General features: G+C 52.6%; 1 protein-coding gene across 4 annotated transcripts; it reads right to left on the reverse strand.

Annotated features, from left to right (window-relative positions):
* SETD1A (SET domain containing 1A, histone lysine methyltransferase) lies at positions 1-23,947 on the reverse strand. Of its 4 annotated transcripts, none has more exons than XM_043559996.1 (19): positions 23,239-23,947; positions 22,324-22,488; positions 22,023-22,118; positions 19,998-20,268; positions 18,739-18,860; positions 18,285-18,514; positions 17,144-18,002; positions 16,202-16,987; positions 15,313-15,489; positions 15,096-15,183; positions 14,202-14,359; positions 13,965-14,052; positions 11,591-11,932; positions 3,686-4,735; positions 3,097-3,269; positions 2,897-3,007; positions 2,593-2,712; positions 916-1,053; positions 1-834 (listed from the first exon to the last, which is right to left on the reverse strand). In XM_043559996.1, exons 2-19 carry the CDS (start codon positions 22,471-22,473, stop codon positions 661-663), a joined length of 5,133 nt encoding a protein of 1,710 aa, XP_043415931.1. In that variant the 5' UTR covers positions 22,474-22,488; positions 23,239-23,947; the 3' UTR covers positions 1-660. The 4 variants fall into 4 exon arrangements, with proteins under 4 accessions (XP_043415931.1, XP_043415934.1, XP_043415932.1 ...); XM_043559999.1 differs by having other exon boundaries at positions 11,591-11,878; positions 23,239-23,935; XM_043559997.1 differs by having other exon boundaries at positions 23,278-23,911.
* Between the last annotated feature and the right edge of the window lie 136 nt (positions 23,948-24,083).

A 24,083-nucleotide genomic window follows, 5' to 3' on the forward strand; every position in this document is an offset into this window, starting at 1 on the left:
CACTTTTGTACAATAAAGTTTAATCACAATTATAAAAATGTGGCGTTGGGTTTGCGCTATTAACATATGTACAATCCAGCCCAACAGGAAGGGCCCGCCCCCCCCACCATCCTGGCCTGGCAGAGCAGGAGCTTCCAGACACCAGGGTGGGAGGGTGACCCACAGGGTCTGGCAGGAACAGAAGATGAGGCAGGGTTCCAGGCACGGAGTCCCTAGGACTGGGGGCACAGAGCCCCCCCCCAGGGGGAGAACATGGCCACTGCCCCTAGAGACCCCCTAAACTGGGGAGGGGTGCACGCAGGGCACAAAGGGGAAGTCCCCATTAACACAAAGCAAGGGGGCTATGCAGCCCCCCAAGAACAGGATCTGTACAGGCCGGCACCCCAGGTTTCCACAGGAAACAGCTGCTGGCAGCTACAAAACATTTACAGCTTCTTCTCCGCAAAGAAAAAAAAGTTAGGGGGTGGGTGGGCAGGGGCGACAGGGGAGGCAGAAGTTGCCTCAAGGGACTGAGGCTCCCTTGCTGGGCTCAGGGCCTCCCAACCCCATATCTGGAGATGGGGGCATGTGGGCCCTGCTGAGCCCACTAAGGCTGGGGGGCTGGGAGCTCAGGGCACCAAGGGGAATAAATAGGGGCGTGGGCACCAGTCCTGCCCCACCTCAGTTGAGGGAGCCACGGCAGCTCTCGGTGCCACACAGACACGGGATCTTATTGTCCTCCAGCGGGAACTTGTAGTCATAGGTGATCTCCTCATCCACACCGATGGGCTGCTTGGAGTAAATCACAATCTTCTTCTGGGACTCGATGGTGATCACCTTGGCATAGCAGTTGGGCTACAGGAGGGGAGGGCAGTGTGAGCCGTGGCCGCCCTCCACCCCCATGCCCATCCCACCCTGGCCTGGCCCCCCGCGCACCGTGCAGCAGTGGTTGATGAACCTCGCCAGGTTGCCGCACTTGGTGGCATCGATGATGGTGTCATGGTCCACCCGGAACAGGTAGCTGCTGCCGATGCCTTCCTGCACGTAGCGCTTCTCCCGCATGTCGGCCACCATCTGGTAGGATGGGGTGCCGCCACAGTCAGGGTGCTGTCCCTCAGCTCCCTGCCAGACCAGGCCTGACCCCACCAGCCCCCGTGAAGGGGATCGGGACAGTCACCCACCTACCACCCTGGGAGCCACATCAACCTGTCCTGGACCTATGTAGCTCTTCTCTGGCTGTCAACCTAAGGCGATGATACTCTCTCACTGCTTCCAGGAGCCCTCCCTCATAGGGCCTCAACCCTGACACCTTTGGCTGCCACTGTGGTGGTCACTGGGCAGGAGCAGTGGCCACTGGCTCCTCCTGGAGCCTCTGCCTGGCCCCTAGTGGAGCCCCCAGTGTATGGTGGGGCTGGGCCACTTCCCAAGATGACAGTGGCCATTTCATGGACTGACTCCTGTTCATCTCTTCTCCCAGGACCCTCTCTCTCCAAAACAAGCACCCATTGGCTGCCACCTGTCACCGTTAGTGCCCACATTCTGTGCAAGGAGGAGTAACTACTTCCCAGGAAATGCACAATAAGGCCCCCTGTATTCTCTTCTTGGGTGATCTCACTCTCTTCCAGGGCTTCAACTGCCAGAAAAGTGGTGGGGACTCCTCCCAAACTTCCATCTCTAGCCAAAATCCACCTCCGTGGAGCTGCTGGGCGTCATCCTCTAGATGTCCCCGGGGCCCTGCAACTCCACATGTGCCAATTGGAACTCATCTCAACCACAGAGCCGCTCCTCCTCCTCACTCCCCACCTCACTGGCAGGCGACCTACCCTAGCTGCTCAGAGCAGCACTGAGAGGTGGCCTCACCTCGCCCTTGCCCTGACTCTCCAGAGCTAACTTGTCGTCTGGTCCCGCCAGCTACCTTGGACCCACAGGCTCCTCTGTTACCCCAGTTGCCACTACTTGAGGCCACCAGGGCCTACTGGGATCTCCGCAACAGCGCCCCACTGGTCTTCGTCTCTAGCTGTCCCCTTTGTCCCACCGCAGCCAGTGCCTGGTGCTTCACGGCAGCTTCCCTCCCCTTACCCCTGGCCCCAGCTCACCAACATGGCTCCCAAGCTCCGTGGAGACTGGCTCCGCCTGCCTCTATAGGGTTATGTCACGGTGACCTCCTTGCCCTCCTTGGACTACCCTGCCTTTTCATGTGCTGCTGGGCAACTGGGAGCATCCTTCCCCTCATCTGAGTCTGGTATTTTCTCATCATCCTTCAGCTCCTGCCTTAAACATCACCGTGCGCCCATCGCTGCTGCCTCCCTGAGCCCCTTTCTGATCAACCGAAGGCCATCCTTTCCTGCAGTTGTTTGTGCAGCGCCTGTCTTCCTTCACTAAACTGTGCGAGGTGCTTAAAGGGAGAGAGAATACTGGTCTTGTTTCTTGCTGGATCATCACCATCTAGTTTACTAGTATCCGTTACTAACTGTTGAAGGAAGGAAAAACAGAAAGAGGCAGGCTTCACCGACTATGTCCTGGAGCTGGGAGGTTATATGGGGCTTTATGCAGAGAATGGATGGCATTCATGCCAGCATCCCCTCTGACTGGGGGCTGGGTTCGGGGCCTCACCTGGCGGATGTTCTGACCCACGTATTCGATGACCATCTCGTCAGCTGCGATGGGTTCCATGGCAAACAGTCCCCACTCATGGATCCGGCTCCGGCCGAATCGGAGCTTCTTCTTCCGGAACTAGAGGGCAGAAGGCAGACCGTGCTGCTGGGTGCCTCCCTCGACCTAACTCCTTGCTTTTCCTGCAGACCTCTAGGGCAGGAGGGTTCTTTGGCCACTCACCTCCCTCCATGCCCACCCCTCGGGGACTTCATGATGCTGCCCTCCCACCAAGCCTCTCTTCCCCCAAGTCCCTGCTCTTCACCTTGAGCTGGTTTAGCTTTAGCAGATCACTGTCCATGATGGCAGAGGTGCCAATGGCACTCAGCAGCCGCCGCTGCTCAGACCGGCGCTCCGAAAGCACACGGTTAGTCCCCTGGGAGAAATAGGACAAAGGTGAGGTAAGCGACAGGAGAAACCATGGGAAGAGATCCCAGTGGGCCAGATATGAGGGCAGAGCCTTACCTGAGTGTCCGCTCCTTCTAGCTGCCGGGCAGAAACAGGACACACATCCAGGTACCTGTCTTTTTCCTTCTTGCTGATGGGGTAATAGCCTTCACTTCGGGCTGAGCCTGTCTGGTGCTCACGGGGCCCATCCTGGGGCCGCCGCTTGCGTTTTGGAGTGCTCAGGTTGGTGAGTGCAGGATGTTAAGGAAGAAAATGGGTTCCTGACTGGCCAGACCCCTGGGGCCCCTCCCCTGTCTCCCCAGTCCCAGCCCAAGGAAAGGGTGACTGAACTTAGCTGGAGGTCCTCAGCATATTTAGTGAGGATAGAAAAAGAGAGAGAAGGAAGTCTCAGATCCCCCATTTTCTGCCAGAAAAACTTGGGGAGCCAGAGAAGGGGCAGGAGACAGAGAGAAAAGGCTGGCCCGGAAGCTAGAGGAGAAATACCCAAGCTGAATGCGGCAGACAGAACAGGATAGGGAGGGAGATAAAGGTGCTAGCTGCAATCTGAGGGGGACGTTACCCAGCCGTGCAACCCCAGGGAAGCCTGCCCCCACCCCTGGGGCCTGCCTTCCTGTCCAGAGCAGGCCGGCCTTAGGGCCCAGGATATTGGTGTGATGGACCCAGTGGGTGTCGTTAAGCCAGTCAGCCCCGCTTGTCTGCTGCAGTAGCCGCTCGTATGTGAGCCGCAGGTAGCCCATGTCCTCCAAGTCCAGGCCTGAGTTCCAAATGTCATACAGGATGGTCATCTGCTCAAACTCACTGCGGGGCTCGAAGGAGGGGGGTGGAGGGGGTGGGGGGGGCGGGGGAGGCCGCCTGCGCCGAGCATGGGAGCGGAGGCTGCGACGCCGAACGGCACCCTCCCCGTCACTGCTGCTGCTGCTGCTGCTCTCGGATGACTCTGACTCCTCTTCCTCTTCCTCCTCCTCCTCGCCTTCCTCTTGCTGCTGCTGCTGCTGCTGCTGCTGCTTTGGCTCCTCTGCCTCAGCCACCACCACCTCAGGGGCCTCTAGGACCTCATCTGCTGGGGAGCTGAAGAGGGCTGCAGGGGCAGGAACTGGCTCCACGGGCCGAGGGGCTGGTGTGGAGGGCGGCGGCTTGACGGCCAAGGCGTAGTTGTGCTCCAGGAGGATGTGGCTGAGGAGGGGGCCCGGGCGGTCCGCCTCATCTGATGTCTCTGTGGCCTCCGAGTCATCGCCAGGAGGCAGGGCGGCTGGCCCACGACGGGCTGGGGTCAGGGCCAGGTCGGCTAGCACTGCCAGGTCCACTTCTGTCCCTGGCTCAGCTTCTTCCTCCTCAGTAGAGCGGCCTCGGCCTCCAGCCCTGCTCCGACCTCCTCGGGACACCTCCTCAGGCCAACTCTTGACCAGGGACGCATGGTCCAGGGGCAGGTTTCGAATGGTCCGCTCCACGGCCCGGGGAACTTTGCGGGAGACGGGTCCAGGAGACTTGATCTGTGGTGGGGCAGCTGGGGGAGGCTCTGGTGCCGGCACCTCCTCCACAGCAGAGAAGGAGACGGTTTTCCGGCGTTTCTTGGGTGGGGGCAGGAGAGGGATAGGAGAGGAGGGGCGCTCGTCAGGGCGGTGGGCGGGGGCTGGGGGACCTGCTGGTGGCTCAGGGGGAGGCTGGGGCACACAGGGAGGTGGTTCCTCGGTGGAACCTGGGGAAGGAAGAACACAGGGAAAAGGAGAGGGTCAGCAACTTGGGCCAACGTCATCAGACAAGAGGTTCCTCGTGGGCAGGGCACCGGCCGCCTCGCTGAGGAGGCCATGTCCAGGCTGCCTTTTGACAGGCTGCATGCTCGTCCCCACTGCCAGCAGACACTTGGGCTCACTCAGCAAACACACTGCTGCCTCCCGGCTGCAATGTCCTCAGCACTGTGGGCTCCCGCGGCGGGAGGAGATTCGACAAATAGCCACTGAGCACCAACTCTGGCAGGCGTGGGAAAAACACGTCAAGCAGACACTTTCAAAACCCTCACAGAGCTTATAATCCAATGGGGACAAAGGCACAGCCCAAACTGTGAAGAGTCGGGATAGGAGCTCCAGGGAAACAAATACTTAGACTGTAGCCTGTTTACCAAGACTGGTGGTGACTGACTGAACTACGTCCAAGGACTAGGCACACCTGCCAAGATGAGTTCTGCCAGGCAGTGTATAATGAGGATGCAATTAACCAGGCTCTGAATTAAAGTATCCGTTATTTCAACTACAAACAATGTTCTTTCTCTGTTTAGTGAGGTGAGAAAGATACAATGTAAAAAGCCGAATCTTTGTATTAAAACACTGCATAAAATTTGTTTCCTCCCCACCACATGCCAAACAGTACTAGAGATTTGCCAAAGTGCACAGGGGTCAAGACTCCCCTAAAGAAGGTGAGAGTGAAGCTGAGATCCTAAGGATGGGGGGGTGGCCTGGGGAGGGGACACATTGTCTTGGGCAGGCGGTGTCCTCTCCCCAGTCCCCCAGAGACACCGCTTCCCTCTGTTGGGCGTCCCAACAGAGGGTCTGAATACAGCTCAAGCCAGACACATTTCCCTGAGGCAGACCCTGTCTTGCAGACTGACCCTCTCTCTTCCTAGGTTTCAGCCACCAGAACAGGCATGGCCTTTCAGACCCCTGGCCCTTCATTTACGTGGCTCCCTTTGTTTGGAATGCTTCTCTCCTCTTGCACGTTGGGAAAGCTCACATGCAACTTTCAGCCCCAGCTCAACGCCATCTTTGTGAAGGCTTCCCCAGCTTCTTCAGACACTGGTAGTGACTTCCTCTCAGAACCAGAAGGCCAGTGCTTCCTAAGTGCCAGTCTTTTTAGTCTGGCAGATTATTAGCTAATATTTTGTGCCAAGTACCAATATAAGACTTTAACATATGTTGACTACTCATTTCATTCCTGACAACTAGCCCGTGAAATGGGGACTATTAATAAAACCCAGTTTACAGATAAGGAAACTGAGGCAGAGAGAGGTTAATAACTGGCCCAAGGTCACACAGCTCACCCCAGACAGCCTGGGTTGAATTCTGTGCTCTTATCCACCTCCCCATGCTGCTCTGGACATCCTGTAGTGGGGCTCTGTGGTTTCATGTCTTGCTCTAACACTCCCAGAACTAAAGGGCAGCCAGCTCCAGGCCTGACCCAAGCAGGCAGTGATCAACATGTGTCCACTGCCTTAACAGACGTTCCCCAACCAGGCACCCCCAGCAACGTCCTCAGCCTGCTATCTCTTGAGACTCTGGACAGCATCTGGTGTCTCAGCCAGCAGTGAGCCACAGGGTGGTCCTGGGTGTTCGTCCCAGGTCCTCCAGTCTTCTCGCCTTTTCTTCTCTCTGCTGTTTTGGGGCAGCCCTGCCTCTGACCCATCATTCCAACCTAGCTCACTGTGCCCTCTGGAAGTCTGGCTCTTGAGGGAAAAAATTCCCCTCCTGGCTCAGCTTCTTCACATAGATTTTTCTTTTGCTTCCTATCCTGAAAGAAACCTGGCCATACCTTTCATTTAGGGAGACAACTTTTGGGGTACCTTTCTGGTCTACAACTCCCAGAAGCCAATGTTTCTGCTACATGACCTGCCCCACTCCCTGCGCCCATCCATCATTAACTGATGACTACCTGACCCAAGGCAGCCCAACCAGAAACTTCCCTGAGAATAAGGATCTCAGATAGGAATGGGTTTCTCTGCAGCATGGACATCTGCTAAAATAAAGAAGCAGGGGAAGCCCATTTGCAGGAGAAAGGAATGAACCACACCAGAAGATAGAATAAAGGCAAATCGGGGTGCCTCAGTGTCTCAGTTAAGTATCTGACTTCAGCTCGGGTGATGATTCACGGTTCATGGGTTCGAGCCCCGCGTCGGGCTCTGTGCTGACAGCTCAGAGCCTGGAGCCTACTTCAGATTCTGTGTCTCCTTCTCTCTCTCTCTCTCTCTTCCTCCCACACTTGTCCTCTCTCTCTCAAAAATAAACAAACATTTTTTAAAAAAAGAAGAAAAAGGGGCGCCTGGGTGGCGCAGTCGGTTAAGCGTCCGACTTCAGCCAGGTCACGATCTCGCGGTCCGTGAGTTCGAGCCCCGCGTCGGGCTCTGGGCTGATGGCTCAGAGCCTGGAGCCTGTTTCCGATTCTGTGTCTCCCTCTCTCTCTGCCCCTCCCCCGTTCATGCTCTGTCTCTCTCTGTCCCAAAAATAAATAAATGTTGAAAAAAAAAAAATTAAAAAAAAAAAGAAGAAAAAGGGAGGAGGAGGCGGAGGCGGCAGAGGGGGAGGGGGAGAGGCAAATCCTAAAGGGTGTCCAGGTCCCATCTTTGGGTTCCACTAAACAAGCCCTCTCTTGCCATCAGGCCACATATCCTCTATCAAGGTGCATCCTGGGAACTCAAATATCCCTATCATTCGGTAAAAGCCAAGAGACCTGCTTTAACCTTCCTCTCCTCTCCCATTTCTGCCATCTACCTAAGGGGCTTTTTTTTTTCTTTTTTTGAGAGCGTGAGAGCAGGGGAGGTGCAGGGAGAGTGAGAGAATCCTAAGCAGGCTCCACACTGCCAGCACAGAGCCTGACACAGGGCTCGAGCCCACAAACTGTGAGATCATGACCTGAACCAAAATCAAGACTCAGATGCCTAACTGACTCAGCCTCCCAGGCACCCTACCTAAGAGACTCTGATATCTCACCCATTCACCCCATTCTCCCCTCTCCAGTGCCTGCCTTCATTCATCCTCAGCCAGCCTCCACCAGTCCCATACCTGACCTTGTTATCCCTGGAATGGTGCCACCTCAGACCCCTACACTCTGACGCCCTGCCCTCTGATCACATTTCCCCAGGTCTCTTCAGTTCACCACATGGCACCACACCTATTCAATTCCCCACCTTCTAGCTCCCTCTAGCCTGTCCTCCTAAATGAGCTGCCTTCCTTCTTGTACCTGCCTGCAGGGCCCTCACTTTGTCTTCTCCTTTCACGGCACTTTCCACATCCTTTAGCTGCCACAGCCACCCTGTATGGAGACCTCCAACCCTGACTCTGCCCAACCACTTGTGCTCCCTCCTCTTTCACCCCTGAGCCCCAGTCTCAGCGGGGCATCTGAACCAAGCACGGGTCCCTTTTCTTTTTTTTTTTTATTTATTTTTGGGACAGAGAGAGACAGAGCATGAACGGGGGAGGGGCAGAGAGAGAGGGAGACACAGAATCGGAAACAGGCTCCAGGCTCCGAGCCATCAGCCCAGAGCCTGACGCGGGACTCGAACTCACGGACCGCGAGATCATGACCTGGCTGAAGTCGGATGCTTAACCGACTGTGCCACCCAGGCGCCCCCCGGGTCCCTTTTCAACCTTACTCCCTTCTCTACTTCCTTCCCCAAGGCTCCTCCTCCAGTCATTCCATGGAGCTCAGAAAATGCCCTCTAGGTCTGATGCACAGAAGGCCCTCACGCATGAAATCCCACATCTCCCTGCCTCCCCAATTACGGATGTGCATCAGACCTAGAGTCCACCCCTCTACCCCCAGATACTGCTCTCTCTCTCCTGGCCTATCTGCCTCCTCCTCTCTGCCCTATATCTACATGCTTCAGTCTCACTTATTTTGGAAAACTAAGCCTCCATCAACCCTGTATTCTCTTGCTGTCTCTCCAATCCCAGCTGGGTGACTTTGAGCATCTCACTAAGCTTCAGATTCCTCATCTGTAAAGTGGGAGTAACAGGGATGGAATGAGGACTAAATAAGATGACAAATCTGCAATGTCCTAGGCCTATAGCCTGGCACACAGGAAGCACTCAAGAAATGTTAGTATTACTCATTACAGCCTATCAACTCTCTCTCTTTTCACAAGAGTAGTCTACCCTTCCAAAAGGCTGGTTATCTCTGTCACCTGCCTTTACTCCTGAACACCCCATAACTTGGCTCCAGTCTGATCTGCTCTATTGAAATTGATAAGGTCACTAGTGACCCCCTAACTGCCAAATCCAGCAGAAGCTTTTCCTATCTTACAACCTTTCTTTCAGCCTGTTGGTACACACCACTCCTTCCCTTTGAAAACTGAGCGTCCTGGTTTCCTTCCTATCTTGCTGATAGCTCCTATTTGGCCTCCTCTGGCTCCCCTTTGCCCACCTGTCTCTTACACAATGGTAAGGCACGAGCCCTTCTCTTGTTCTAGGGTTTATCACATCATTCTAGGGTATACAACGAGCATGTTCACACCCACACTTGCCCTGTTCCCAAGTATTTACATTTCCAGCCCACTGGTTCTTTACACAGCTTCAGATCTACTTTTTTTTTAATTCTTTATGTTTTTTTTTTCTAATTTTTTAGTTTTGAGAGAGAGAGAAAGACAGAGCATGAGCAGGGAAGGGGCAGAGAGAGAGGGAGACACAGAATCCGAAGCAGGCTCCAGGCTCTGAGCTGTCGGCACAGAGCCCAGCATGGGGCTCAAATCCACAAACTATGAGATCATGACCTGAGCTGAAGTCGGACGCTCAACTGACTGAGCCACCCAGGTGCCCCAGATCTACTGATCCAACTGCCTGTTGGATGTTTCTTACCTGGAGGTCCCAGAGGCATGTCAAAGTCAACCCTAAAGTATCATATCAGCTTTCTTCCTAATTCTGGTTCTCCTCCTTGACTTCCCCTGCCCAAAAAGTAGTTCGACCAAGTGGTTCTATCTCCTAAATTTCTCAAATCCTCATCCCCACTTCTACTCCCTACACCTCACTCATAACCACCTTTGCTTTGGTTCACGCCCTTCACTTACCCGCATCCCTTCAAACTCTTACACGGGTCACCCTACCTCCTTCCTCACCTCTCCAAATCCTTCCCTTTCCTGCCAGAATGATCTTTCTGGCAAAATGCAAAACTGACCACATCCCACCCTACTGAGATTGATGCGCTCTGACCACCACCAGCTCTTCTGCTACCGACAGACTCAGGAGAGGCTGGGAGAGGTGTTTTAGGATTAATGAGAGCTTTGACTCATGAGGTCTGCACCAGAAGGTCACTGTCCATCTCAGACCAGATTCTCAGTAATATCTGAGAGATGTCTGGAAGGCCACATGCATTTATGAAGCCTATCTTGAAAACTGACTTATAAATTCCATGCTAAGAACACCCTACTCCAAGTTACCACCACTGGTTCCCTTACTTACTAACTGCAATAGCCTCTTATTCTTCCTCCACAAACTCTGGCCCCTCTCCAAATTTTCTAGGCACTGCTTCTTTTCAGAACACAAATATGATCATGTCATTGCTCTGATGGCATTCCACTGCCCTCAAGATAAAGACCAAATTCCTTGTATGATCTACCCATTTTGTACGACCCAGCCCTTGCTCACCTCTCCAGAAGTCACCCCAGCTTCTCCTCACTCTCCACCATCCAGAAGGTTTCTTTTATGTCTTCCAACATCCTGTTTGCTCTGCCCTCAGGGCCTTTGCACATGCTAGTCATTAATGCCGGCTGCCTGCTTTACCTTGATTTCAGCTCAATGATGTTTCAGCACAGAAGACAGCAAAGATGTCTCCACAGATGTAGTCAGGTTCTCAGAGTCCTCTATTGTGGTGTTTATCAGTTTGTAACCACAGATTTTCTTAGGTATTTATTACTCAATTAAACTGTCTCTCCCTATAGACCATAAGCTTCAGGATAGTGAGAACAGGACTTATTGTGCCTACCACTGTATCCCTTGCACCTACTGTAAAGTACAGATGACTCTCCGACAACATGGGTTTGAACTGTACGGGGCCACTTACATACACACTTCTTTTGATAAATAACAGTAAGGTATCATAAATGTATTTTCTCTTCCTTAAGATTTCAATGACGTTTTTTTCTCTACCTTGCTTATTTCTTGTAAAAATACAGCACGTAGTACATATAACATGCAAAATATGTGATAACCTACTACTTACACTATCAGTAAGACTTCCAGTTAATTGTATGCTACTAACAGCTAAGTTTGAAGGGAGTTAAAAGTTATGGATAGATTTTCGACTGTGCAGGGGGGTTGGTGCCCTTAACCCCTACATTGTTCAAGGGTCAACTGTACTCAGTAAATAAATACCTACTGCCTGAATGAACAGTTCACTCAGAAGGACAAATTATGTGTATGTGCTATAAAATAACTGAATGTACAAATCCACAAAAGAAAGCAAAGATAAAATTAAGTTCCAAGCCAATGCTGTTACTAGTTGCTTTCCACCTATTTGTCCATTTAATCACCTGCAAGTATCCACTACACATTTAAGGCACAGACTCAAGAAAAATAGGAGGAATTTGTTAAATTGGGATTTTCCGTAATTAACTTGGAGACCATTCTGTTTTCCTTGTTAGCCAAACACCCTGCCCTGGCTCTGTAAACTGCTCATGACAGCAGTTTGAATGTGGCCATAAATGTCTCCAAGGAAGGACTGACAGGAGATGGTGACTTTCGTTTTCAAAGTCACATACTTGTACATAATTAAAAACTGCTAACCCTGTCACTGTTCTCACAAAGACAGACAGACACATAAACAGAGACCAAATGAACAGCTCAGCATCACCTACCTACAGGTCTTGCTGGAGACTTCTCCTGTTCAGGGAGAGGTGTGACTGGGGAGCCTGCAACCCGCTCTGGCTCGGGCTCTTCCACAGGCGCTGGCAGGGGCGCAGGGACATCTCTGGGGGGAGGGGACGTTGAAGGTATGGTTGCTGGCTGCTCCTCTTCCTCTTCTTCTTCAGAGGAGGACTCAGATGATGAGGAGGATGAGGAGGATGAGGAGGAGGAAGATGAGGACGATGACGAGCTGGATGAGCTGCTGCTCTCGGAGTCTGACGTGCTATCATTTTCACCATCTGAGTCGGCATACAGAGAACATTTGGAGGACGAATCGCTTTCCCCGTCCTCGCCTGGAAATCCAGAAGGGGCAATCAGGCGAGGTGGGAACACCCCTCCCTTGGTCAAGCCATGGGTTCATTCACTGACTCCCTACCATGGACAGGTTAGGCACTGTGCTAGGTGCTGGGAAGTCCACCCCTCAAGGAGTTGAATAAACACACTATTTGTTCACGGTGAGATAAACCTCAACATGAAAGGCTAGGGGACCATGGCAAAGGGAAGTCCTGGATTCTACCTGGAAGATCCGGTCAGGGAAGGGATCCCTGGGAGGGAGATGCTGAAGTCAAGAAGGACAAGTAGAAATACATTAAGCAGGGGCGCCCGGGTGGCTCAGTTGGTTAAGTGTCCGACTTCAGCTCAGGTCATGATCTTACAGTTCATGAGTTTGAGCCCTGTGTTGGGTCTCTGTGCTGACAACTCAGAGCCTGGAGCCTGCTTTAGATTCTGTGTCTCCCTCTCTCTCTCTGCCCCTCCCCCACTCGCATTCAGTCTCTCTTTGAAAAATGAATAAACATTAAAAAAAAAAAAAGTACACTAAGCAGACACGAGGGCTGAACAGGGATGTCAAAAGTGAGGGAAGGTGAGACACCTGGAGACCAGTAAGCGGTCTGCTTTAAGCTTTTCCCAAAGTGGGTCTTATAAATGCTGCCTAGACGACAGACTCATAAAAAGGACTGTAGGATAAAAGAAGCTTTAAAAATATATGTTTTATGCCTCTGGGAAAGGGCAATACACTGGAAGAATTCTGTAAGAAGTTAAGAAATTTGAAGTGTCTGAGGAACGCAACTGGATAAATTAGAATAGACAGTGCTGGTGGCCAAGGATGGGTCTGGAGAATGGCAAGATAGAGCTGAACAGATAAATGGGAGCTAGGTTATAAATGGCCTAACGTATCAAGAGGAGGAGTCATCTTATAGAAAATAGGGCGCTAGGAATCGACTTTATGGAGGAAGTCACAGGGTCAGGTGTTCGCTGAAGAAAAGAAAATGCCATTGGCAGACTGGAAAATGGATTGGAATGGAGGAAGAAGGATGGAAACAAAGACGAGGTAATCAATCAAAACTGCTGAAGACTCTAACTGAGAAAAGACAGAACAGCAGGAACAATGAAGGCAACAAATCCAAGAAACACTGAGGTGGTGAAACTGACAGAAAGCAGTGACAAAATGGATGTACAACATTCTATCCCCTTAGAGGAGGTGACCCTGCCCTCTTCTTTCCTGAAAAGATAGGCTCTCAGATCATCATTCTCCCATCTGGCCTCTGCTGAAATGGCACCTCTCAGAGGCACTCCTTCTCCAAGAGATCTAGAACAGCCCATCTTTCCCCAGCTCCCCCACCCGTTACTCTCTACCCCAGTAACCTAGTTTCTCTTCTGCAACGTATGTATCTCTGAGGTGCTATTATCTGTTCACTCGTCAAGTCTCCTCCTCCCCTCCAACTGATCACAAGTTGCATGGAAGATGTGTCCCCAATACCCAGAACAGCGCCTGGTACACAGTAGAGGCTCAACAGCGATTTCTGAACAAATGAATGAGAAAAAAGACTAAACCGTATATCCAAGACTCAAAGGATGTGGAGGGAGGAGGTGTTCAACTGAAGAGCAGAGCAGTGTCTGGTGATGGCAGCTAAGGGGAGAGGGGAGGAAGGGGAAGCATGGTTCGGTGGCTGGACCTTAAAGGAAGAGCAGTGCTCAAAGGCAGAAAGGCATGGTCTGGTAGTTATCAAGGGCTGGCAGGAGAACATGGACCACTTATCTTGAGGGGTTGGGCAAATTAAGTACATTCTGCTAGACTGTCTTCAGAAAGGAGCAAAGTTTCAGTATAGGAGGTAAGCAGAAGGGAGTGTTCTGGGTATTGGACTTACTGTTTACAATGGGCCAAGCGTTCCAAAGGATAGGGCTAAAGGACAGCTGCTTTTGGGAAAGGCAAAGGTGGCCAATAAATCTAGCATGAAATTTCTGTGGACTCAGGGAAGCGATAGACAGGCAGCTGAATTCCTTCTTCCCTGAGCCAGAATTCTACTGTGTTCTGTCTGTACCTACCATCTGATGCCTCTGTCTCCTTCTTTGTAGTATCCATGGCTTCCTCACGTTCTTCATCGTCTTCATCTTCCTCATCATCCTCCTCATCCTTAAAGAAAAAGACAAACAGGGACTAACAGGAGAAGAACAACTGTCCTCCCGGAGGCACAGCTACCTGGGCTCCAGCCCAGAGAGAAGGTGGCTGTGGTGACAGGAACTCAGCAAGTAGGCTTTTGGCAAGAACCGGGCGCCCCTCACCTTCTCTGAGGAGGACTCCTGGGATGCTTCCTCCCCCTCACTGTCCAGAGCAAAGGATTTGCGGTGCTTGCCCTGGGTCTTGCTTCGCTCTTCATCTCGTTTTGGGGGCTTGGTTCCCGGACGTCCCGGCTCTCCAGCCTCCTTCTCTCGCTCAGGGTCTAGGTGCATGTGAGTGGCCGTTAGAGCAATTTACCATCAGCAGTTAACAGTCCCTGTTCCCCTGGCCCAAAGGAGCTTTTGCACACACCACTGCTGATCTTCCTGACAGTCCGACAAGACAGACCTCATTTTACAGACAAGAAGCTGAAGCTCAACAGAGAAAACCCCAAAACCCCAGAGCTACCTATAACATTTTATAGAGTTTAAACATACTGCACCCGTTTTACCTTTCATCCTTTTCTGGGTTGGGTGGAAGAGGGAGAGGACTTGTTATGCCTGACCAAGAAAACAGTACTAAGGTAAATGGGTCTCCAGGGAAGCAAGTGGGACTCAATAAGGAAGTTTCCTAGCCACGTAAGCTGTCAACCGATAGCTCAGACTTAGGGAAACTGGGAGGGAGGTTGCAAAAGAGCTTTAGATGGGGAACTTGGGCCGATGACCTGTTAAACCCTGAAATCCTACGACTCTAAATGTTGAAAGTATTTCCATTTTACAGGGGAAAACTGAAATACAGAAAACTTCAGCACGCCAGAGTAAGAACCACAACTAGAACCCAGGAATGACCCCATCTTAAGCTTCTCACACATCTCAGAACTGCTTTCATTTAACCTTGCACCAAAACCTCTACTTGGCTACTTGCCCTCTGACATTTTCACCCTTTACCTCTGCTTATTACTTTCCTATCAGAAGCTAGCACCCTTTCCCTTTTCTCCTTCCATCTGACTTCCCACTCACCATCTTCATCCTCCTCAGCTGGAGTGGAGGGCCGGGGCCTCTTTTCCTCACTGGCCTCTGAAATTTCCGAAGGCTCTTTTCGCTTTACCTGGGGCACCGAAAGAGACAGAGCCTGTTTAGAACTCAAACTCTCATGGTTCCCAACCACCCCTACCCCAAGGAAGGGAACTCCCACCCTGCTGTCTCCTCCCTACTAGGCAAGACCAGTTCTGGGTACCTTGAAAGAAGGCAGCCGCAGGGCCCCTCGCAGCCCTGACCCAAAAGCGAAGGCCTCGATGCCCGTGGTACCCCCACTCTTGGCCCAGTCTACGAGGGACAGCAGGCCTGGCTCTTTGAGTTTTGTCTTCTCTTTATCCTCCTCCTTGGCTTGCTGTTTGGCTGCATTCTGGAATGGCTGCGGGCAGTAGGGGGACTGAGCCCCAGAACCCAGGCGTTCCCTCCTGCCTCCTGCCTGAGAACTACTCCCAGGTCCCAGGAATACAGAAATGCATCTACTCACTCCTCTATTTGACACAGATCTACGCCACACCCCCCTTGCACCAGCCCCCGTACAGACATTTCTTCAAAGTCTGCTCATTGAGTCCATCCCCCTTTATTATTCCTAGTCTACAGATGGACACATTGAAGACTGAAGCCCAGAGAGACTTAAGGGCCTCGTCTGCCAGAAGCATGCAAACAGTAGAGCTAGAACAAAGCTCCTCTGACTCTAAAGCTTATGTTTGTTTTGTTTTGTTTTTCTGCAAGCAAGCGAGCGAGAGAGAGAGAGAGAAAGAGAATATCTTAAGCAGGCTCCACGCCCAGTGTAGAGCCCAATGCGGGGCTCCATCTCACAACCCTGAGCTCATGACCTGAGCCAAAATCAAGAGTTGGACACTTAACTGACTGAACCACCCAGAGGCCCCTCAAACTTATGTTTTCCTACTGTTCCATTTGCCCCAGTTCTCCTGCTCAACCACTGTGCCCCATCAAGTGGTTACACAGTCTCTCTCTCCACTTGCCTTGATCGTCTCTATTTTTTCTTTGAGCTGTGTAGCCTGGAAAAGCCAGAAGTCTACTTCCTCCAATGGAGCCCCAGGTTTTCCCTAGTCCCAAGCACTGGTCCTCACCTTGGCCTTCTCTTCCTTGCTCTCCCACCACTGGTCAAAGGCTCCAAAGGCCACATTCTCCACCATCTTGCGGTTGAGGTCTCGCTGCATGATGCTCTTCATCTCTTGGACTAGGGTGGCCAGCACACGCCCCACGGTGCCTGCTGACGGTAGGGCCTTGCCCTCTGCCAGCTCTGCTTCCTCCCTGGGAGGTAGCCGGGCCTCTTCTCCAGAGACCGAGGAGGAGGGCAGGGGCTCAGCTGCCATGGGCAAAGGCAGGTGGTATGCCTCCCGGGAGTATGCCCCTCGGCCTTCTTGCCCTTGTGTGTACAGAGCGTAGGGTAAGCCGTAGGCTGCCTCTTGGGGGGGTGGGAATGGGAGGAAGGCCTCCCCAAAGGCCCCACCAGGGGGGCCAGCTGAGGCAGCAGTCAATCCCTTGCCCTGCCGCAGCTGATGGAGCCGAGTTAACATCTGGGTCTGCATCTGGAAGGACATGGGCATCCCTCCCCACTGAGCCCCAAGTCGATCCATGAGCTCTAGGGAATTCACAAAGTCATAAATGTGGGGGGGTGGCGGAGGAGGTGGGGGGTACTCAGGGGGTGGTGGCCCATCAGGGCGTGGTGGGAGGAGGTAGGCAGGCTGGTGGGGAGGATAACCAAGGGGTAGGGAAGCCAGGTAGGGAGGAGGAGGAGGGGGTGGTGGAGGAGGGGGTGGAGGCTGCTGGGGGGGTGTTGGGGCCGGAGGGGGTGAACCGCCCCTGTCATCATCAGAGATCTCCATATCCTCTCCCGAAGAGCACGGAGAAGCCTGTAGGAATGCAGAGGAGGGTCACATGAAACTTCTGCCTTTTCCATGGGCTTTTCCTCAAATCCCTGTTCTCTTATCTAATTCCCTCCCCCACCCCACCAGACCCAACCCTCCTCCCAGATCCCAGTCATCTCTGCTGGCTAACCCCAACCTCACCTGGTTCTGTCCGTTGGCCTTGGGAGACTCCCGGGTAACCCCTGGTTCCCCACTCCCTGCAGGTGCCACATCCTCAAAATTAGCTGGGGCTGGAGGGGGCGTGCAGGGCCCATGACCTGACCCAGAAGGCACCTCACTCCCTATGTCTCTAGACCCAGGGCCTGTGGTGCTGTTCTCTTCCTCTTCCTCTGTGTCAGAGGCCAGGAATGAAAACTTGGAGCGCTGCTCCTTCAGCAACATCTCAATGCGGGAATCCAAGCTGCTATGCTGAGCGAAGGGCACACTCTCATTGGTGGTCTCTGGGGCTGGGGAGCCGGAGCGGGCAGGTGAGGCTGGGCGGGGGGATGTCCGAGCTTCTTCTCTCTCAGGGCTGGGCCCTCCCCCACCCCCGCCTCCACCAGGTTCTGGAGGCTCTGGGGGTGGAGCTTCTGAGGCAGGAGGCCGGTAGTCCTGGTCAGCAGGCCGGCTGGGCTCAGGGGGCAAGTAGGAGGTGTAGGAAGGTGGGAAGCGCTCCGCTGCATTTTCAGCAAAAGATGCCCCAGGGGGCTCCTCCCGAGTTGCACGGCGGGGAGGGTAGGAAGCATGGCGTTGGTAGCGATTCCAGCTTTCATAGTACGCTGGGTAGTTTGAGTCAGTACCACGAAAATGAGAGGATGAGGACGAAGAGGAGGATGAAGAGGACGAGGACAACGAAGAGGAAGAGGAAGATGAGGAGGAGGACGAGGCAGTGGCTGCAGTAGTGGCGGAGGCAGCTGTAGAGGTGGTCGTGGGGGCTGCAGATGCAGAGAAATGGCGGCGGGAAAAAGAATCTTGGTAGCTGTTCTCTGACCGCCGAGGCTTGAAGGAGGTTGAAGTGGTGCTGGAGAAAGAGTGCAGGAGTTAGCTAGGTTCAGTTCTGTAGGACCAAACCCTAGTGTCCTGGTTCTCAGTACCCAGGCGCCCTTGACACTGCCCCCAAAGGAAGATCTGTTGGGTTTCTAGCTAGACAGGGGGTTCCCTGTGGGCAGGGATTCCGTTGGCTGAATCCATAAGAGAAACCAGGACAAATTACTCCCGACTCCCTTTTAGGGAGACTCCAGGTTTCTTCTTTCTAGTGTCAACTCCCAGAATCTGGGGGTCCCAGAGGGTGTTTACTCTGCACCTGCTGGAGTAGGCAGAGTCCTGAGAGTAGGGGGTGCTGCCCCGAGATGTGTAAGGGGTTCCTTGGGAGGACTGAGGGGTGAATTGGCCAAAGGAAGATGGGGTGTCTTGTCGGCTGCTGGAGAAGCTTGTGTCCTGGGAACAGGGGGTGCCATTGCCAGGAGTGCCCACCCCAGCAGAGCCCGCCGGGTAAGCAGCCGTGTCAGAGGAGGAGCGGCGGCGGGATTCAGTCTAGAGGGCAAAAGTAGAGCACGGAGAAAAGAAGACATCAAGTACCATACAACAACTTGCCCTTCCCCAAACCAAGAACCTCAGTTCCCTGTCTTTTGAAAGCATCTCTACATCTTTTCTTGGCTCTTGCCATCCTTAATGGAAGTCCAGAACCTCCCAAATACTGTTCCTGGCACCCAAGTACTGTGCCCACGTGGCTAGGGCTGTGGCAACAAGCTTCTTACCGTCTCAGTGGCTGCACCAGAGCCCTGGAACTTCTCGCTCAGCGCCTTGCCCCCAGTGGGCACTGTCTGAGGGGTGTAGGAGCCATTGACTATCAGTTCATAGTATTTCATTCGTTGTTGTCCTGGAGGGAGGAAAATGGGAGCCATCAAGAGTCAGATGGAAGAAACAACTCCTTCCTTCTTTGGCTTTCCCATTTCTTTCTCAGGCCTCAAGTTTCCTATAATTTCTTGGAGTCCTGAGTTCAGGGATTTCAGGTCTTCTACCTTGTCTCTACCTTTGGGACCTCCTACCTCATCTCTACCTAATGATACAACAACATACTGAACGGCACTTTACAATCTATAATCAAACATCTTCACTCATAAATTAGTAATCTAAGTTGGATAATCACCAGGAGAGAAAGGCATCAGTACCCCTATTTTATAGGCTCAAAGAAAATTGACCTGCACAAAGTCACAAAGTTGGTCAGTGGCAGACTGGAATTCAAACCCAGGTCGTCTGATGCTAGATCCCACCATGCTCTTCATCCTACAAACTAAAGTTTGCAAAATGGCAGCCTGAGGGCTAAATCCAGACCACAGTTGGGTTTTATTTGCCCTACACAATCACTTAAAAATTTGGCGGGGGGGGGGGGGGGAGGAGGGATTTTCAGCACTTAAAAACAATGAGATTTCACACAAAAACCTAGATTCCTGGCTTAATATAAAAACATTATTTGGCAACAGTAGTTTTCATTCCCAAGTGCCAACTGGCTAATACCAACTAATAGCCGTCTCCTTCAGATGACAGTGTACTCTACAGTCCCCGACTCCTCCCTACTGTTTCTCAACACAGAAACCCAGACTGCTTCACTTATCTGTACAGGTCCCTATTCTCGATCCAAAACTTCAAAACCCCCCAAAACTTAAAACCAAACATTTTTTTGAATTTGGTCTCAAAACTTGATCTGAACTGAGGCTATTTACTAGGTTTTATTGATGCTACCTAGTATAACCCTTCATATGTTTTCTTACAAACATGCTACATGCTAGACTGTAAGATGCTACCCAACCTTGCCAAGGACCCCCCCCCCAACACACACAAGAAACACATAAAAACCACAATCCCTCTGTAAAATTCTGATTTCACAAACACATCTGGCTCCAAGAATTGCAGATGAGGAATCATGAACCTGATCATTCACCTGGCCCCAACAGGCATTTGCATATAAAGTCTCTGCTGGAACCCAACCTTAGGCAGTAGGCAAGAGAGCCCTCACCTTTGATGTCGAGCTGGGCGTGGATGATGTTGCCCATGACGGAGGTAAGGTGGAGGTTTTTGACTGTTTCCTTGGCTCCCCGAGTGCTAGTGAAGAGCACGCGGGCCAGGCCCAGGTGCTTGCGAGTACGGGGGTGAAGAAGGATCTCTACCTCTTCCACCTCACCATACTTTCGGCACATATCCTTTAAGAAGGTCTCCCGCACATTGTCATTCAGCCTCGCGAAAGTCACTTCCTTCAGAGGAATCTGTCCGATATAGAACTCATCCAGCTGTGGAGAAGACAGGAGTCTTGAGTCTGGGGTCTCAATACTGACTACTGTTCCTTTGCCTTTTGGGAACTTGGTTCAGAGAGAGACGACTGGGAAACACGGGCAAAGGAATGGGGAAGAGGGGCTCCAACAGGTGATAGATACGTCAGTCTGACCTCTCTCTGCTCTGAGTTCTTCTCATCACAGAATAATACAAGAAATCAGGAAAAAAAAACATACAACTGAGAAATAAGTATACGTCAAAGAAATTAATTGTAGAAAATAATTTAGTAGTTCAGCTTTTACCATGGACTGGGCAACAGAAATACAAAGATGAAAAAAAAAAAAGATTCCTGTTCAGGAAAGCAGACAAGACATATATACGTAGTCACTGTTGTGACACAAATGTTCGCAAAAGTGTAGACAGGGTGTTTAGGAACCCAGAGAAGAAAAGTGTTGTTCCGAGTGGAGGCAAGGAAGAATTCACAAAGATGGTGTCACTCCTATTTGACTTTTTGGGTAACAAGAGTTCAAGAGGTGACAAGGACTTAAGACATGAAACTATAAAGTAACTTAACATTTTCTAGAAACTGCAAAACGTATAGTAGAGTAGAACACAGATACACAGCATCAAGGCAGGAGATGAGGCTTAGCCAAATCTATAATCATATGTGCCAATGCACAAAAACATGGACAACAAAAATAACGTAAAAGCCAAATAAAAAATACAAACGGCAGGAGCCATCTGTGGTGAAGCATGAAATGGGAAAAGAGAATGGAGGCAAGAAACCCCATAAAATGAATACAGAAATTGTGTTAGAAAATCAGCAATGGAAACAAAAGAATTAAAATAAAAAGGAAATGTGTTTAGAAAAGAATCAGCAAGACTTGGTGATAGATTATGTAATAAAAAAGAGGACAATCATAGGATGACTCCCAGGTTCCTAGTTTGTGCAGCTAAGTACATGGTATTACCATTCATCAGTAAAAGGGAAATGGAAAGAAAAGCAGGATCAAGGAGTAAAGACAAGTTTTCAACCTCTTGAGTTTGAGATGTCTGTGGGGCCTCCAGGTGGAGCTGTCCCTCTACCAGGCATAAAAGTCTGGAGTTCAAGAGACTGATCTTGGCTGGAAACAGAAATTTAGAAATCACCATGTCTCAGTAACAATCCAAATCGTGTATGTGAAAGAGACTGTCCAGGGAGAATACACAAAGTGAAAAAAATGGAGTGGCAACCTTACAAATATTTATTTAATAAAGAAGAATAAAGAATTAGTGAAGAAAACCAAGACCCATCAGTTTTCAAGAGCCAGTCCAAGGCCTGATGAGTATCCTGCCTACACAGGGAAAGAGGAATACTTTGAGGAAACAAGATGGATCAAGGCACCAAACGAGGGGTGAAGAGCAGAAAACTCCAAGGATGGCGTTCCTGGCCTTGTCGCTACCTTTAATTGTTGAGAAACTGGCATATCACACCAGGGCATTGTCATGCTGTGACACGGACTACACAGTGATAGGTACAGCAAAGAAATGTGCCTTTACTTCATCCTTCAAGAAGTCAGCACTCCTGCTTGAGACACCTAACCTATAACTTTCTAGAAGATAAACACAACTCCTCTCCAGAACAACTCAGTCTCACAGCCTCCGAGCTTTTAAGACTTGGTTGTGATCCTTTCATAGGAAAACCACTTTTATCAGGTTGAGACAAAAACTGCCAGGATGGATCCTCCACACCTCCCAAGGGCCACCACACCAGGGTCTAGCAGATACATACCTTAAACTTAGGGACTGGGAGGGAAAAGTCTCTGTTTTTGGACCTGACGTGGCATCGGGGGTCTTGGAGGTCTTCGACTGGTATGTATTTTGAGTCCTAGGAATGAAAGCAGGAACAGAAAGACAGCTCAAGGTGAAACTGTTGAGTTCTAGGAAGCCCATTTGGAGACTCACATGCAAAAGAGCTGAGTTCTGGTTGCACACTTTTAAGAAAGGCAGTCTATGGGTATGGGAGTTTAGGATGCTGAACAGAGGAGAATGGGGCCTGGAGTTCCCTAGATGACAAGGCCTGGGGCACTCACGTTGACACTGAAGTGGACTCCATCATAGCGGTACACCTTTTGAGAAGGCCTGCGCAAGGCAGGGTCCAAGGCAGGATCCACGATGAGCTTGTAGTTCCGCCACTGGAAGCTCGGGGCTTTCTGCCCATCTCCCCCACCTTCCTGATCCATCTTTGCTCATTTACACTGTCAGGAAAGAGGAATAGGCAAGGGGGTTCAGGGCTTAGGCCTGACCCCCTTGCTGCCCCTCACCGACCAGCCCAGACTTCAGGTCCGCTCATCACCCCAGTTTCCACACCTCACCATGACCCGTGGCTCCCCCAGATTTTCCCCCAAGTACCCTCTCTCACAACACCCCATTCTCTCTCCACCTCCCAACTCTCCCCTCAGGCCCCCAGGCCATCTCGCGCCCCCTTACCTTCCCGCTCTGCTTAGCGCGCGCCCCACTTGGCCTCAGAACAAGACCCCTCCCCCGCCCCCTAGCAGGCCCCGCCCCCTCCCGCCTCCTCACCGGCCAGCGGCCCGGGCCAAGCCCGGCTCTCGCTCCCACACACCCGCTTGCGTCCCCGCGCCCCGATCCTCTGGCCAAGAGGTGGCACCTCTTCGGGGCGTTGGAAACACCGCGAGACCGAGCTCGAGACCCGGCTTCGGCCCCGAATCCGGGCGGGGGGGTGGTGGGGGGGGGAACGCGCGCCGCTGCCCTCTCCTCCCGCCCCGGCGCGTTCTGCCCCCCCATCTCCGCGCACGCGCGGCGAGGCCTCACTCACCCGCTCGTGGCGAGCGGCTCCCCCTCCCCCCACCCCGCGCGGCACCTCAGCGGCGCGAGGCGGCGGCGGCGGCGGCGGCGGCAGCGCGAGACCCGGCCCCGCAGCGGTGGCGGCGGCGGCGCCCCCCCACCACCACCTCCCCGGCGCGCGCACCAAACACCACCGCCACCTGCGCGAGGCCCAGCGGGCACAGGGTCTACATTCGCACTTTCGCCACGGGTGCCGCCGGGAGACCCACGGGGCCGAGGAAAGCGGCTTCGCCTCGGCCGGCGCCCTTTAAGGCTCCAGAGTTGCGGCCCAGGGAGCCTGGAGATTGGCCGCATTCCCCGGAGAGTGGGCTTCACCACGACTACCCAGCTGCTCTGGCCTGGGGTCCTTGACGAATCGGCGGCGACGAAAGCAGCGACTAATCCCTGAGGAAAAGGGGGCGGGGCGGAGGGGAGGAGGCCAGCCAGAGCTGGGGAGATTTGAGTGGCGCGTTGAACAGGCGCAGATTCGTCAGGCGGGCGGGGCGAATCGGTGGATGGGATGCGCGCTCCTTTGCTCTTCTTTCCTGCCCCTTCCTTGTGCGGCCAAAGGCCTGAAAGGCTGCAGATTCGCCACAGGTCCTGTGGTCCTGGCCTCAGCTGTCGCCTCCCTTCACCCGCCTTGGTGGAGTCAAGAAAATAATGCCTGGTTAGCCAAGCCCCGTTGGCAGAGTTGGCCACTTTCCCCGGATCTTTCTTACTAGCAGAGCTTGGGGAATGCCCAATTTCGACCCCGGAGAAATGGCTACAGCCCAAAGCTGCTCTCGGAGGCCGATGAGAATTTCCAGCCTGGTATAGAGAGGCCCAAGTAATTCTGAAGAGCTGGCCTAGCGAATCTGCGGATCCTCCTGTGGGCGGAGCCAACGCGCGGCGCGCAGAGGGCGTGGCCAGGGCGTGTAAAGCCCGGCGTCGCGGGGGCGCTTCCTGTAGGACCCACCGAAACCGTGCGGGCTGGGAGGGGCGCCTAGGAGATGGAAAAATACAACTA

The sequence above is a fragment of the Prionailurus bengalensis genome, chromosome E3, assembly GCF_016509475.1.
Source record: "Prionailurus bengalensis isolate Pbe53 chromosome E3, Fcat_Pben_1.1_paternal_pri, whole genome shotgun sequence".
NCBI lineage: Eukaryota > Metazoa > Chordata > Mammalia > Carnivora > Felidae > Prionailurus > Prionailurus bengalensis.

Bases quoted from the DNA above. Each gene is read 5' to 3' on its own strand.
- SETD1A (XM_043559996.1), bottom strand. From the start codon at position 22,473: ATGGATCAGGAAGGTGGGGGAGATGGGCAGAAAGCCCCGAGCTTCCAG. The intron at 18,515-18,738 runs GTAAGAAGCTTG...TTTGCCCTCTAG, and splicing joins CTGGTGCAGCCACTGAGACG to ACTGAATCCCGCCGCCGCTC. The intron at 16,988-17,143 runs GTGAGGTTGGGG...GCATTCCTACAG, and splicing joins AGGCCAACGGACAGAACCAG to GCTTCTCCGTGCTCTTCGGG.